This window comes from Cheilinus undulatus, linkage group 4 (assembly GCF_018320785.1).
Source record: "Cheilinus undulatus linkage group 4, ASM1832078v1, whole genome shotgun sequence".
NCBI lineage: Eukaryota > Metazoa > Chordata > Actinopteri > Labriformes > Labridae > Cheilinus > Cheilinus undulatus.
The window spans coordinates 44,792,454-44,808,016 of NC_054868.1; the positions used below are offsets into that span (position 1 = coordinate 44,792,454).

General features: G+C 40.0%; 1 protein-coding gene across 2 annotated transcripts in view; it reads left to right on the forward strand.

The window, feature by feature from the left end:
• sdk1a (sidekick cell adhesion molecule 1a) overlaps positions 1 to 15,563 on the forward strand; it is a 399,871-nt gene that overhangs the window by 300,444 nt on the left and 83,864 nt on the right. For both annotated transcript variants that reach the window (XM_041785552.1, XM_041785551.1), the window contains 4 exons: positions 2,860 to 2,975; positions 9,496 to 9,691; positions 10,633 to 10,731; positions 15,107 to 15,298. In XM_041785552.1, the coding sequence (XP_041641486.1) occupies positions 2,860 to 2,975; positions 9,496 to 9,691; positions 10,633 to 10,731; positions 15,107 to 15,298 (603 nt within the window). The remainder of the gene's footprint in view (positions 1 to 2,859; positions 2,976 to 9,495; positions 9,692 to 10,632; positions 10,732 to 15,106; positions 15,299 to 15,563) is intronic.

Sequence of the window (15,563 nt, forward strand, 5' to 3'; positions counted from 1 at the left end):
GAAGTGCTTTGCTGCATGTATGAGCTGTTTTGAGAAATTACTTTCCAGGCTGTGAACTTTTAAATGTATTTAGGTGAAAACTGTCACTGCCCTAAAGAAGCTTGTCTCTGCCCCTAAATCCATCCTGAATGAAAGCATGAGAGCAGCAGTATGATGGCAGCAGGTTGTTTATAGTGAATAAATAGACCGTCGTCAACTGTTTTTACTTCTCTACATAGCGATCAAAAGACAGAGACCACAGCCACACGCAGAAGCAGTAACACCCAAGGCTGCTTGGTTTGAATCTCTGTGATAGGATGAGGCACTCAGCTTTGAGAGGAGCCAATTTATGCGGTTCAGACTTGTGCTAAAGTTCCCCCCAGGCATCCCCTCAAAGGCACACAGGCTTCAACCAAGTGGGAAGGGACCCTGGGGACAACCTAGGACATGCTGGAGGGACACATCTCCATCTGGCCAAAGAGCTCAGAGGAATGCTGGAGAATTGGCTGCAGGAAGTTTTAAGGAAAAGATTACTTGATAAATATGTTATTTCATGAGTAACAGAGGAACAAACTTTGAGACTGTTTATCAAAACTGCATGCAGGTGTAGCGAAGAAGAACAAATGTCAATGACAACAGTAAAAGTAGATGAAAGGAAGTTGAAGTCGGGGTAAATCCTCTTTAAACATGTGCTTTATTCTCCCTGACTTTTATTCCAACAGTTTATAACCATTATTACTGCAAGGCTGAGCGCCACGCACACACCAACACATGCACATAAAGCTCACAGTCATTATTACAAGAGTTGAGGACAGGTTTATAGACTCAGGAGACGGAGTTAGGCTCATTAATTATTCTAATGTGGTTTAATGGGAGAGGCTGCAATGGATTGGACATTTTCTCCCTCTCACTATCTCAAAGAGGATATGGGGTGAACTTAGTGCGAGACTCCGATAATGCTTCTCTCCTCCAGATCTCTCACATACGCGCATACTAAGATTCCCCCAGAGGACAGAGTTTAGTGTTTTATCTGTAGCTCTGAGCTGTGCAGGGTTAGAAGCCGGTCCCCAGGAGTACAGTCAGTGAAGCAAAGGGGGGTAGAGAGCATCTTTAACATCAATTAATCTTCTGTCTCTCTCTCTGTATGCTCATCCCGTGGTTCTTTCTGTCTGTCACTAGTTCTTCCTCCCATTTTCATTTCTTTTTTGTCATGGATTTACAATCTCAACTCTGCATTCCCTCCTTTTGCTGCGTGTATGTCTTCGTCTGGCCTCTTTGGCTCAAATTTAAGATGTAAAGGGCATTCCCATCATGCAACAGTGCATGATCACTCTGTGAATTCAGCATAAACCCCTTACAGTGTAATCACCGTAACATGTGCCCACAGACACATACACACATAAGCATGCACGCATGCATTATCTCTCCCATATGCCACAGTCACACACTCTGGCTTTAGTGCTGGAATGCAGCCTCTTGTTGATAGATTCCATTTAAGCATTAAGATTATGGAGTGGAGGAACATTTATACACTGTCTGGAAGTGTAAAATTAAACATTAAGTCAAGTAAACATAAAATCTTGGAGTGAAAGAAGTAAATCTGTGTCAAGCTGGTGTGAGCCAAACATCACATGTTCAGCCCGTTTTACAAAAATTGAACAAATAAACTAAGTTTCATAGGGAAAACTGTCCAAGTCTGCTCTGTATATTTGACATTTCCCTCCTAAGACATTCCCTTTCTCATCTCTTCTAGCTCTGTCCTTTCTGACTCTCTGCTTGGCTGGTGATGAAAGCCTTTGCCGAGTTTACACTTCTTTCAGAAAGATTTTTTTGCTATTCTTATTTATGCTATGAATTATTACTGTTCTGCTCTTTATTGTTGAATATTTGAACTTGAGATACAAGATTAAACATGAGAAAAACAGTGGGAACTAGTTTACTCTGGGTTTTTAGGAGCATTATTGTGTTTTCTTTCCTGTTAGTGCAAATAATACTTAAAAGTAATGCCAAAGCCTCAAAATTCACCCATGTATTTGCAAAAAAAGCTTTATTCCATGGATAGGATACATGTATACACAAGTCTTTGTGGTGATATATAGTGTGTTTTGTTTTTCACTGACAAAGTATTTATATAAAGTATTTATATATTACTTATTTATACAGTCATGCACATACGTTTTACGCATGTAGGATGTGAAGGATGTACCACAACGTGGAGCTGGAGTGTTTTTTGGGGGGGAGGGCACCCATGTTCAAAGATTCCACGGTGTGGAAATGAGCTGATTTGCTAAATACACTCTATTTGGTCTCCATCAAGTCCGTGTTAAACAAGGTAATGAAGAAATAACACTAGTTTTGTACCCAAAATATAGCACTTGACAATATTTTGTAATATACCGTCCAACAAAGTTATACTGTTCACTCTGTAAAGGGTGATATGCTGTTGACTGAAACAGTCATCCCATGGAGCTAAGTTTATTCCTTTCTAAGACTGCTGACCACAAAGCTTTATAGATTTCTGATCATAGTAGCTTTGTTTATAGTGTCCTTGTTCATAGCCAGTCGCTTATTAGGCAGTAAACTAGTCGTTCGAAACAGAAACTATGCAAAACACATTCAAAGAATAAAAGATGAATTTCACATAGAAGTAAGGCAGCAATATAGCAGTGTAGGGTTGGCATTTAACTTAGCTCAGCAGATTTTTTTAATCAGAGAAGTTAATCTCAACATAACAAATTCAAATACAATGCTTTTTGAGATAGTATTTATATTTGCAGCTTTTGGCTCTCTGTCTGTAACTTTACTTTATTCCAGTGCACCTGGACACTCATCTTCTCTGTGAGTTCTGCAGCTTAATGTTTTGTATATTTGTGTTCTTAGTTCCCACAGCCCCGCCGCAAGAAGTGGAAGTTGTTGCTATCAACTCGACAACAATCCGCTTCACCTGGAACCCTCCACCTCAGCAGTTTATTAATGGCATCAACCAGGGATACAAGGTACAGTAAGTCTCTGGGCTTGTGAGTGAGAGAGTGTGATACAAGACTATAAACAGCTCTAAGTTAAAATCAGTTTTCTCTATGTGTAAATTTTCAACTAAACAGAAGAACCTACTTCTTTTATTATGCACACAATCTCACCTGCATTATGCACAAGACATTAATTTTTTTTCTTATCAGTTTAATTCTTTTCTTGTTGATGATCCTGATACATTTTGGGAATGTTTGAATTCAGTTTCCTTTTTGGTCAGTTTTTATATAAAACAGCAGCTGTCTTAAAACTACAAACTACATGTGTGTGGATGTGAGGTACTGCTAGAGTGACAATGAGCCATTTTATAATATTACTGAGGTCTTGAGTCCTGTACAAAATAATCCAGATACTCTCATCATTCATTAAAATATTTAAATTAGAATAAGAATAGACGTTTACATTATCTGTTCCCCTAAGTATGTATATTTTAGCATATTTTTGAGCTGTTTAACCCTTTCTTGGATTTAGAGGTCATGTCCCAAGATGCACTGCCTTGTTCTTGTTTACCTGTGCGAATGACAAAGTCAAGATAGTGGAAAGGAAGGATGAAGGTATAAGAAAAGAGGATTGAACCAAGCAAAAGACTGAAGAGAAACAAGAGATACTAACAAATAAATCAGGATAATAGGGAGCAGAGTGAGCAAATAATGAGTAGTTCAAAAGATCTATACATAGTAGTTCTGGTGTGTGATTAATGTTTCTCTTCTTGTGCCAACCAACCCCTCAGGAGCTGATTAGCATGACAAGCAAAACACATCATATTCTTACAGTGTGTCACTAGATCAGTGTGTAGGTGTTGGTGTGTTTTGGAGAGTGTGAATGTTTGTGTTTTTGTTGCTTGATAAATACTATATGGCTTTCCATCTGTGTGATGTGGTGCTCTGATGTTGCCTCTGTGTACCAACCCCACTAAATCAGTGGGGCCTCACGCTACTGCTGTGAAAAATGTGGGTGTGTGTCTTGAAGCGTGTTGTGCTGGTTAGAGGACGGTAGATAATGACATTAATTAAAAGAGGATATGAAGCAAAGCCTCATCTCATCTCCCACAGATCACTGACTGTATACACAGCTCTTAATAACAGAGCTCAACACTTATCGTCTGAGGCAGAACCAAAGGGACACTCTGACCAGTTTAAGGTTTCAGATATTCTGTTTTTGTCACATCCCTTTTAGACAGTTTGATTTCAGGTCAGATCTTTTAATCATCTATTTGTCTGCCTGCCCATCCATCCATTCATTTATTAATCAATCCTCTCTCCCAGTCATCAGTCCATCTAGCCAACCACCCATTCAATCATGTATCTATATACCCAGCCATGCCCTCAGACTGCTAAGTCGTTCTTTATCCTTCAATCATTCACTCAGCTTGTCCTCTGACTTCCCTTCATCTATGCAATCATTCATCTTTCATCCAACTTGCATCATACTTCCATTTAACCATGCATCCATCTATCCATCAACTGATTTTCCAATCCTTCTATCCACTATCATTCTACTCAACAGTGATCCTTCTACTAATCCTCATCCAACTAGTAGTTTGATCTTTATCATCCATCCATCCATCAATCCACCCATCCCACCCAATAATCCACCCATCCCACCCAATAATCCACCCATCCATCCATTTATTTGACCAAATACCATTCCATCTGTTATCTCAGTCATCTCTCTTTCATCCACTGAGTCATCCTTCCTTCATCCATCATATCATCCATCCAAATATGCCTCCATCCATTAGTTTTTTTATCCATCCATCTTTCTATCCATCCCTCCAGCCATCCATTCATCACCCCAACAGGTCATCAGCCAGTCACTTCATCCATAGATCTAGCAAACCGTTCAGCCAGTGATCCATTAATGGACTTTCATCCCTTGCCAACCAGGCATCCATTCATTCATCCATCCATCTCTCATCAATTTGACCAAACACATTCTAAATTCTCAGTCATAGATATGTCATCCATCCATCCATCCATCCATCCATCCATCCATCCATCTATTTATCTATTCATCTATTCATCTATTAGACCAAACACCATAAATCTTCTTAGACATCTTTCTATCATCCACCCTGTTGACATTCCTCCTCCACCCATCTATCTAACCATCCATCCCATCCAATAATCGTTCATCCATCCCCTGATCCATCCATCCATCCATTTATCTGACTAAACATTATCCCATCGTTTAACTGTCACCTTTCTTTTGTCTAGCCAATGAGTCCATCCATCTATCATATGTCCTTTTATCCATCTATCCAGCCATCTATCCAACAACCCACCAGGTCATTGACCAGTCTCTACATCCACTGATCTTTCCTACTATTTAAAAGTGATCCATTTACCCATCCTCAACCTCATCTATCCATACATGTATCCATTCATTTGACCAAATGTCATTCTATCTTTTAACTGAGTCATCTTTCTTTCATCCACCTAGTTATCCTTCATATTTCAACCACCCAATGCCATTCCAATCCATTTATCTATTCATGCCTACATCCATGTGTCTTTTTTTCCCATCCCTCCAGTCATCCATCCATCCATCCATCCATCAGCCCACCTGGTCAACCACCAATCCTTCCATCCACTTATCTGTAGAACTAGTCATCAACTATTGTTCTGTTTACAAACCCTCTTCCTCATCCATCCATCCATCCATCCATCCATCATCCATCCATTCATCCACCCATCCATCCATCCATCCATCCATCCATCCATCAAGTGATCTAGTCCAGCAATCCTTCCACTCACTGGTATCTCCATCCATTCAACCACTGATCTGTTTACCTATCCTTATCCAACCAGTTGTCTTTCCTTTGTCATCCAACTCATCCAATCATCATCCACCAAGTCGTCTTTTCCATCCCTCAGTTATCCATCCTTTATCTCCTGAGTCAGCCATCAAACCATTAATCCATCTAACCACCCACACAGTCATTTATTCATTCAGTAATCCATCCATCCCCTAATCCATCTATCAAATCGACCAGTATTCTACCTACCCTTCCTTTATCCTCTTAGCTATTAATCCTCATCTGCCTTGTCATCCATCTTTCATCCACACAGTCAGCCATCTATCCATCCATCCCCATGCCCATTTGTCCATCCACATCTTTGACATCTACATTGGGTTACTGATACACATGAGGTCAATTCAGAGTGAAAAAAACTTTACTTTTTATTATACAGATTGCAGATTTTGTCTGAAATCTCATGGCTCTTGTGTAGCACATAAAAGCATTCTGTGCTCTGCTTTCTTTTTCGCATGTCTGTATTTTGACGTCGCTTACAATCCCTGTTTTTTATTTTTGTGGGTGTATGCATTCATTATGTCTTAAATATACTCTCAACATCATTGAAAATTAGGGCACACCCTTAGTCATTCCTTGAAAGTTAAATTAAGGTTGAATGTATGAATAAAACATTTACTCACATCAAATTATGCTGAAATCATGAACATATCCTGTGGCATATCCTTGGCTTATATATTAGGCAGTTGTTACCCAAGACCGGATACTACCCATGTGACATTAGACATTTTAAACTGGCATTTCTTGTGCACTGGATTGTCGTACTGGTCTGTGGTCTCATGCCCCTTTGGACATTTTTGACCTGTGTTGTGAGTTTCAGCAGATTCTGGGTTTTCATTGCAATCAGATCTGGTTCAGAACACTCATGTAACTATAGCAACAGCACACCCAATCTTCCCTGCATCCTTAAAAAGTGGACTGGCATCAGTTGCTCGAGGGTGCCAGATCAGCACTCTTTTACTGCACCCAAACTGTATGGTGCTGATAATAAATTACAATAGAAAACCTTACTTTAGCATGACAGGCTGGGTGCAGTGCGGCACCCTTTAGGCAGGGAGAGAAGCAACCACTCAGCTGTCTCTGGATATCAAAGAGTTTCTCTCAGTAGGAGACCCCTGTGTTTTTGATCGGATGCCTACTGCAGATTATAGATATAAAACAGTGTGTATAGTGGAACAGCTCTTACATAGTTAATCCTTGGTGCTTCTTTTTTTAGTGTATTTGGCACTGCAAGTGTGTTTTTATAACAACAGATCTCTTCAAAATAAAATATGTGGTTATAAACGTCAGGAGGGCTGCTCTGCTATAATCCATAGCACCCAAAACCCCAGCAGGGGTAACTGGCACAAAGCTTACTCACTGTTACACAGCAAATATAGAAGAACCGCTGCTCTGATACAAGGCTGAGTCTAAATCTAATCTCTTGTGTACTCATTTACCACTCAAATATATTAAAGACACCATTTACTGTTTTCTGCAGGGAGCCATTAATTTAGATATGAATATCATAATTTTGCATCATCTTTTAATTTTTTTGTGGAACAAATGCTGTTTGTGGTTGTCACTGGTACCTAGTTCACTGGTGTTAATTGTATTCAGTGTTTTGTTTGAAAACGATCCTAAAACTTGATAAACACAGCCCTGAAGTCCAAGAAAAATTCCATTACACTATTACACTGACTATCCTATTCTATCCTATTCTGATGACAGCTGGGGATTGGCTTAAGTGGATGGTTGGATTGGTGGACTGAGTTGGGAAAATAAGTAAACTATGAAAAAGAGAATTGTTGAAAACAACATGGCCTGAGGCAAATGTGGACAGTTTTGGAAAAATGACGAATCCATCCATCCCACACAATGATCATTCATCCATCCATCCATTCAACCACTGATCTGTCTACCTATCCTCATCCAACCAGCTGTCTTTCTTTGGTCACCCAACTCATCCATCCAGAATCCACCAAGTCATCTTTTCCATCCATCAGTTATCCATCCTTTATCCCCTGAGTCATCCATCCACCCATTAATCCATATAGCCACCCACACAGTCATGTATTCATTCAGTAATCCATCTATCTCCTGATCCATCTATCAAATCGACCAGTATTCTACCTACCCTTCCTTTATCCTCTTAGCTATTAATCCTCATCTGCCTTGTCATCCATCCTTCATCCACACAGTCCACCATCCATCTTTCCATCCACCCCATGTCCATTTGTCCGTCCACTGGATCTGACTTTCTCATTGGGGTTCTGAGACTCATGAGGTCAATTCAGAGTGAACAAAAACTTTACTTTTCATTATACAGATTGCATTTTGCCTGAAATCTCCTGGCCCCTGTTCAGCACACAAAAAAGCATTCTTTTTTTTTTTCAGAGAAATGCATTAAAACTGAATTGTTCCCATTAATCCATTTATAACCATGACTACAAACTACTCCCCTCTCCTTACTGTTTTTTCTGTGCTCCACTGTTCATTGCATGTTTGTATTCTGGCATCACTTACAATCCCTGTTTTCATTTTTGTGGATGTATGCATTTATTATGTCTTGAATATACTCTCAACATCATTGAAAATTAAGGCACACCCTTAGTCATTCCTTGAGAGTTAAATTAAGGTTGAATGTATGAATAAAACATTTACTCAGTGAATTATGCTGAAAATATTCATTAACATGTCCTGGTTGGGTTTAATATTTGTCAGTTGTTTACCCAAGACCGGATACTACCTGTGTGACAAGTTTATAACTAAATCTCTCTGACAGGTGAAGTTTCACATAGGTGTGTCCCAGTTGTTGTGAGTTTGCCATATTTAGTATGGTCTACATGAGGCAAGACAGAGTTTTGTTTTGGTCCAAGTTTGAGGCTCATCATGTAATAATAAGGATTTAGGTTGTTAAGGGAAAGTGTGGAGAGAATTATACACAAGAGAGTCACAGATTAAATGTCATAAGTAATAGTTCATGTAAAAACAAGCTCTTGCCCTGATTATTATTCTCTCTTACAGTGCAGAGGATAAAAGAAAAACTCAGTTGTGTAGAAGATGTTGATGCTTGTAGACAGCTGGTGGGAGAGTGCTGGTAAATAAGTGAGAGAACAGAGTAGTGCCTTACTATACCTATAGATCACTTCTATGAATATTATAGTGTTGTCTTTTCTTTTATTATGAAAGTTTAAATATATGCTTTTCACTGTTTTTGTGTCTATAGGAGGGCTGCAAACCAAACTGCTGTTTGTTATGTGATTGTCATTAGACATTCAGTTAGACTCATTATCAAACTCAGTTTTTTCCCGCTGATATTGCTCTGACTGATAATACTATGGTGACAGAGATTTATATTGAATGGTACATTATGACAGAAACAAATTTATAGATTTCTGGGCAAAGAAACATGGTTATTGTCTAAATATTTGTGCAGTTTTAAACTTTTATGGCAAGCTAAGTCCTTGGGTAATAACCCAATTTAGGAAAGATTGCCCTCTCCATGGTATTGGTAAGTCTGTTTCCAGAAATAGGATTTGCATTTGGTGGCTTGAAGCTAAAACTGCTGAGTCAGAATAATGACTAAACAAAAAAATGATCAAATAACAAACAAATAACTTGTGTTGACAATTTTTGTGCTGCATTAACCTCTCATCTTATTCTTACCAATAACTTCCTCTCTCTTGATACAGCTGATGGTGTGGCCAGAGATGTCTCCGGAGGATGCTATCGTGGTGACCATCACACCAGAATATCCAGGTTCACGACACACAGGATTGGTGAGCGGACTCAAGAAGTTCACTTGGTACTACGGATCCACCCTCTGTTTCACAACACCTGGAGACGGACCCCGCAGCCCACCTGCTCTGGTGCAGACACACCAGGATGGTGAGTAATACTAGTACTACTACTGCAGTAGCCTCACAACTTCAGTGTGAATAAAACCCGAACAGAAAACTTGATCTGCCTCCCCTGTGAATAATAATGAAAATGTATTGATGTTCTCTGTGTTCAGTCCAGCTGTTTCTGTCAGTGTGATACACAGCTGTGCACATAACATCTTTGCAACAACAGTTCTGCCTGTTTTCTCTCAGGCCTTTAGTTCTTTTCTCTCCTTCTTAATCTGTCTCTTCTTAATTTCCCCTCCTCCCCCTGCCTTTTATTTCTTCTTTCCTGAGTCTTTTTAGAGGGAATTGATTCTAATGTTTTCAGGCATGCCAGTATTTATAGCCCACTGTTCTACTGACTAACATAATAGCTGCCACTCCCAGCTGCAAGTACACATGCACATAGACGCACTGTCAAGTAAACACAATAGCCTTTAGGCAGACAGGCAAGCAATTATTACCAACCAATGATTATTGAGTGGGAAGGGCATATTAGGAGCCATGTGTGTACTCACTCCCACACATACACAGATATTGATTGGGCACTGGGCGTGTTGCAGGGTTAACGGTGGGTGTAATTCTTGCTTGATGATAGCTTTTTGCATGTGTCTGAGTGTGTGTATGTGTGTGTGAGTGTTATTGAATGTCTCAGTTGAATAGCTCTATCGCTCCATGGGGAGAAGGGGGCTAGAGAGCAATATATGAAATTAGAAACAACATGAATCTTTGCACCTGAGTGTGTTTGTAGGTCAATGCCGATGTGATGAGAAGGTGGTGAGTAAAAGTAAAGAGAAGTAGGTAACAGACTAAAAAGATAGACATATTTCTGTTTATGAAGTGATATAAGTAGAACATAATGTCTCAGAGAAAGTAAATGCTGAAGAAGACAAATTAGAGCTAATATTACCTTAAAAATAGTAACTTTTTGTTGTTGCTGTTCAGCCCCTGGACCTGTTCGCCAGCTGAGCTTCACTGAGATCTTGGATACATCACTCAGAGTCAGCTGGGCGGAGCCTGAAGACAAGAACGGCATCATTACTGGTAAGAAAATCACAACATTTCAAGTAAATAATCTGTAGACTGTCACTCAGGATTATCCTGACCACCTCAATGTGTCCATCTTTATTAAGTTTTATTTATAGTTGAGATAAGAGGAGTGTATGGAAAGGTTCAGCTGATCCAACACCACAGAATATCTGGCAACATTTTTTTTGATTAATTCCTCCAGACAACTGGTGGAGATGCTCCAAATTTGAACAAGGGGGATTATCTGCCAAAAGTAATTAATATGTATGTGCGTCAGTATAGTGTTGCAGACATAATCATCATATCGTTTCAGTTGGAGTAGACCCAACTTTAAATCGCAAGGTGCAACTTAAAATCAAGTGGCAACTTCTGGTATTGAAAAATGAAGCTAGTGTGGAAGTTTAAAACTCTGCAGTGCTTTGCATAGACGCTTGAGGCTGGCTCCAAAAGAGCTGTGGGGCTTTTCCACTACGACTTTTGGCCCCACTGATCCAAACCAAGCCATGCTGATTTACTTCACCATGTTGGCTGTGCTCAGAATGGTCCTGCTCTGGAGCAGGGCCCAAGTGCGCCACAGTGACATCACAGTAGTTTGTCATCATTTGAGGACGCCTCACAGATTAATTTAAGTAGCAACCGCTGCATCAAACTTTGGAATACCTGCTGGATTACCGATAGAAGAAGAAACACTGGCTTAACTCTTGAACAGTCAAAAACACCAAATAATGCTTACTGAAGCGTAGCTTTTTATCGTCATTGACTCAAACAGCTGTGTCATCAGCTCTAGACGCACCCTCAAGCAGGTAGTTCAGTTGTGGTGGAAAAGCAAATCCCCTGCTGTGCTGGGCAGCCATGCAGAGTCAGACCAAGTAGAGCCATGCTGCTCAGTGTAATGGAAAAGCCCCACTGGATGTCTCACATTACAGTCATGTTAAAATGCCCGTTTAAACACCTGGAAGAACAAACATGCAACAGTCTGGTTGAAACAGCTCATTTCTTTCGCAATACTTTTTCTGGAAATGATTTATTTTTATAACTTGCCCATTTGGATCATATTAGGGGTAGAGTTGTGCATAAATTTACATAGTTGGGGTATAACTGAGTTTAGTCCCAAGTAAGTGCTTTAGCAGTTTGACTTGTGGCTCAAGTCACACTGATCCACAAGCAGAAATCTGCAATAATCAGTGAGAGTATGCTTTAACTGTGCTTGCTTCACATCCATTGTCAGCATCAAAATGTACAATCCCTGCTGATTTAGTCTCCTTGGCTGAACGTACAACTCAGCCTGTCTTCTTCCTTTTTTCTTGTGATGAACACACTGAAAACATACAACAAGCTGTTGGAAGCCATAAGTCTTGTTTGATAACAACATTTTTTTGGATCTAAGTCCTTGGAATCAATAACATAAGATCTTGTTTGCAAACTTAAAATCAACTTTAAAAAAAACTACCAGAATGAAACTTAACTTGTTCCAAAAAGTAGTTTGGGCTCACTGAAATCAAAAGGAAAATTTCCCGTCTTCTTACTTGATTTCTTCAAACTGTTTAGCCTTTTTCACTCAGTTTTAGTGCTCAGTCACTAATTTCAAGTCTTCTTAAATACAGCATTAAGTCCATTTTGATCCCAATTAGACTAACATAGAGACCAAAGCAACCTCTGGGGCCAAGCAACATTGAAGTAGGATTTTTTAAACCTCTTAAGTTTCTGATTTCTCCATTCAATCTTTTATTACTCTCTGCTTTCCAGAGACATCCCCTTGTCTCTCCTACTGTGTTTGCATCCAACTGATTCATCATCAGCTAATCCCTTCTCTCTGCAGCTTGTCTTCTCACATTATCTCCAACATGCCCTCATTCCACGCCTCCCAATGCCCAGGGTGTTGCTTTTGTGGCACATCACAGAGCAACAGGGTATTTTTTCCTCACTATTCATTTTGCCACAGCTCCTCCATGATGCTGTTGAACACTGGTGTTAGTGCGAATTGTGTACAGAATTGTGTTTATACAAACGTGTCTGTGAGTTGACACCACATTCAACTATCAACAGGAAGACATCAAGGCCGCTTTGTAACAGAGCAGAGCTTTAGTGGCATTACATTTCACACAGCAACACACAACCAAACAGACCAACAGAGGGGTAGTTGTGTTGACAGTAATCTTTTCCACGATGCATCATGATGGGGACATGGACAGTTCTGCATCGGTGCAGATGCAGAGCATAATAGATGGACCAACCTTGAATACTCAAGTAATGACCTGTTTCCCTTCCAAACGGGGCTACTTTTCAAAATAGTCTATTTTATGGTGCAGCTCCTGTCTTCGTTGTAGCACTAGTCACAACGCCACTAAACCAATCACCTCCTGTGTCATGACAAAGCAGTATTGGAACACGGAAACACTCAGGTGTCTGCAAAGTGCAGTCTGATTACAAAAACACGGAGATATGGAGCCAGAGAATTAGAATAAAGACAACTAAAAATATTTATATAGGTTTTTTAATCTAGGGTGTGTTTGTTATGTTCATTTTCCCACCAACAGTTAAACCAGCATGTCTCATATGTTTCAGTGCTGTTGTGATTGCTAAATTTGGTAATGTCAAACATTATGAAACAAATCCCAAAATAAATGGACTGAGAGCCTGATATGTTGGATTTACTGGAATCCTGACTCAGTCAAACACAGCCTAACACAGTGCCAACAATGTTCCCTCAAAGTTATGTTAATTTCCTGTCAATGTAAAAACCTTTTAATATCACAGGAGGCTATCAGTCACATTTTCAACTCAGATTTTAATCCTAACAGTGTGATATGTAGTTAATTTCTCTTGCTAGATAAGATGTGTGAAATGTTACAGTCATTTAGCGTGTTTGTACAAAGCACATACATCTGGTACGGGTGTTATTGGCATTAAAGAACTTGCCCAAGGGCACATACAGGACACTGATTCCTGACTGGGATTCGTACTCCCAGTTTCCTGTAATAAACTCAGTGACGTAAACCGCTGAGCTATCCAGCTGCCAACTGAACCTTTGACTACTTTTAAATACTAAGACTATCTTGATATGCTGTAATTTTAATGTAAACGGTTTACTTATAAGAGAATATTTCAATCTTTTATTGTTTGTATTATTTAATAAAATTTAGCTAAATGATCTAATAAGAAGTGTTATTTCCAGAAATTCACATTGACATTAGGAGTTTATGTTCATCACAATGCTTGCCTCCATTGGGAAAGACAGCCACGTACAGTAGGGATGCTCCCCCTTAGCTGGCTAAATTGTTAAATTTGGATCTCTTTGTCATTCGCATCAGTATTACAAATTGGTTTAACGAATTATCAATTTTTTTTTTAATCAGTTCAGGATCATAATTCCAGTCAAACACTCCATTTAAAGCGTAGGGCAGCTGCCAACCACAAGTAGCCACTCTAGTTGTCCTTAATGACTACTGCCTTACTGCCTTGCCGCCACAATGCCCTATAATCCAATATAAACAATCACTAACTGGTAGAGCACGGATAACATGTTGTAAAAACAGCACAGTTTAGCACTATTTTGATCAAGACATAAATCTTTCTTTTAATCATGAAATCAAGACATAGCTGTCCTGAGGTTGTGTCAGGATATACTCACATATTACTGAAGCATGGAGTGATGCTGTCTGGCACAGGAATGTGGACGTTAACCTGCAAAAAGGATTGAAGGCAGGTGATGCTAGCTCTAGCAGCATTCTGTACATCAACTTTATATCATTACAGTGTGACATCATTTTACCGTTTTAGAGGGGAGTAGGTTTCCAGACTGTATTTATGTGCTTTAAGATTAGTCATCTAAATGCTGCTATAGTTTGTGTTTGATGGCATGGGAAATTATACACCAAAGAACATCACTAATGTACAGTTTTATTGAACATGGAGGATGCTTTGCATGAATCGTGATGCATCATGATATTAAATCAAATCACTACCCTGATAATTGTCATGGAATTGAAATGAGACCAGTCAAGATGCACAGCTGTATAGAGGAGTGTGAATATGGTTATACAATCAGGGTCACCTTACACATTTACTCTTTTCTCCTTAACCTGCTTTCTATCCAGCACCTGGTGAGGAGGGAAACAGATGAGGGACCATTCACTCTCTCTAGGGCCGTACACACATGTGGCCCCACACACACACATACATTTGAAGGTGGTGGAGGTGATGCATGACTGTGAAGATGCGAAAAGACAAGACAGCCATTTTACCTGTAGTTACCCCTCACTCATTCTCTTCTTTCTTTTTGGCTCTGTTCCTGTCATTATGCTAAAGTGTATGCACCTCAGTGTGTATCTGTGTCTGCTCACGTCTGTCTGCACCTTTATTAACCCAGCGTGTGCTCCACACCCTGCAGGCTATGAGCTGCAGTGGGAAGTGTCGGGCGTAGAGTCAAGTCGTGAGGAACGCTCCTTGTCCAACTCCACCCTGCAGTACCAGCTGACCGGACTAACCTCCACCACTGTGTACACACTACAGGTGGCAGCACTCACCGCTGCAGGGCGGGGCATGGTCACATCCTCCACCATCTCCACTGGAGTCCCACCAGGTACTGTAAACACACAGAAGCAGGAGTTGAGAAAAGGGGATGTTCAAAAAGACCATCTTTTGTGTGTTTTAGAGTTGCAGAGCAAATATGACTGATGAGCTCTTACAATGCCATAGTCTTTCCTCGGGCTGATAAGTGGCTGTTACTGTGCCTCTATGAATCATCACCCACATGGCTAACACACACATTGACATGCACAGTCACACACTAGAGTTAGTCATTTACAGCAGAGAGCATTTTAGTGCAGTGTTTATTTAGCCTGCAT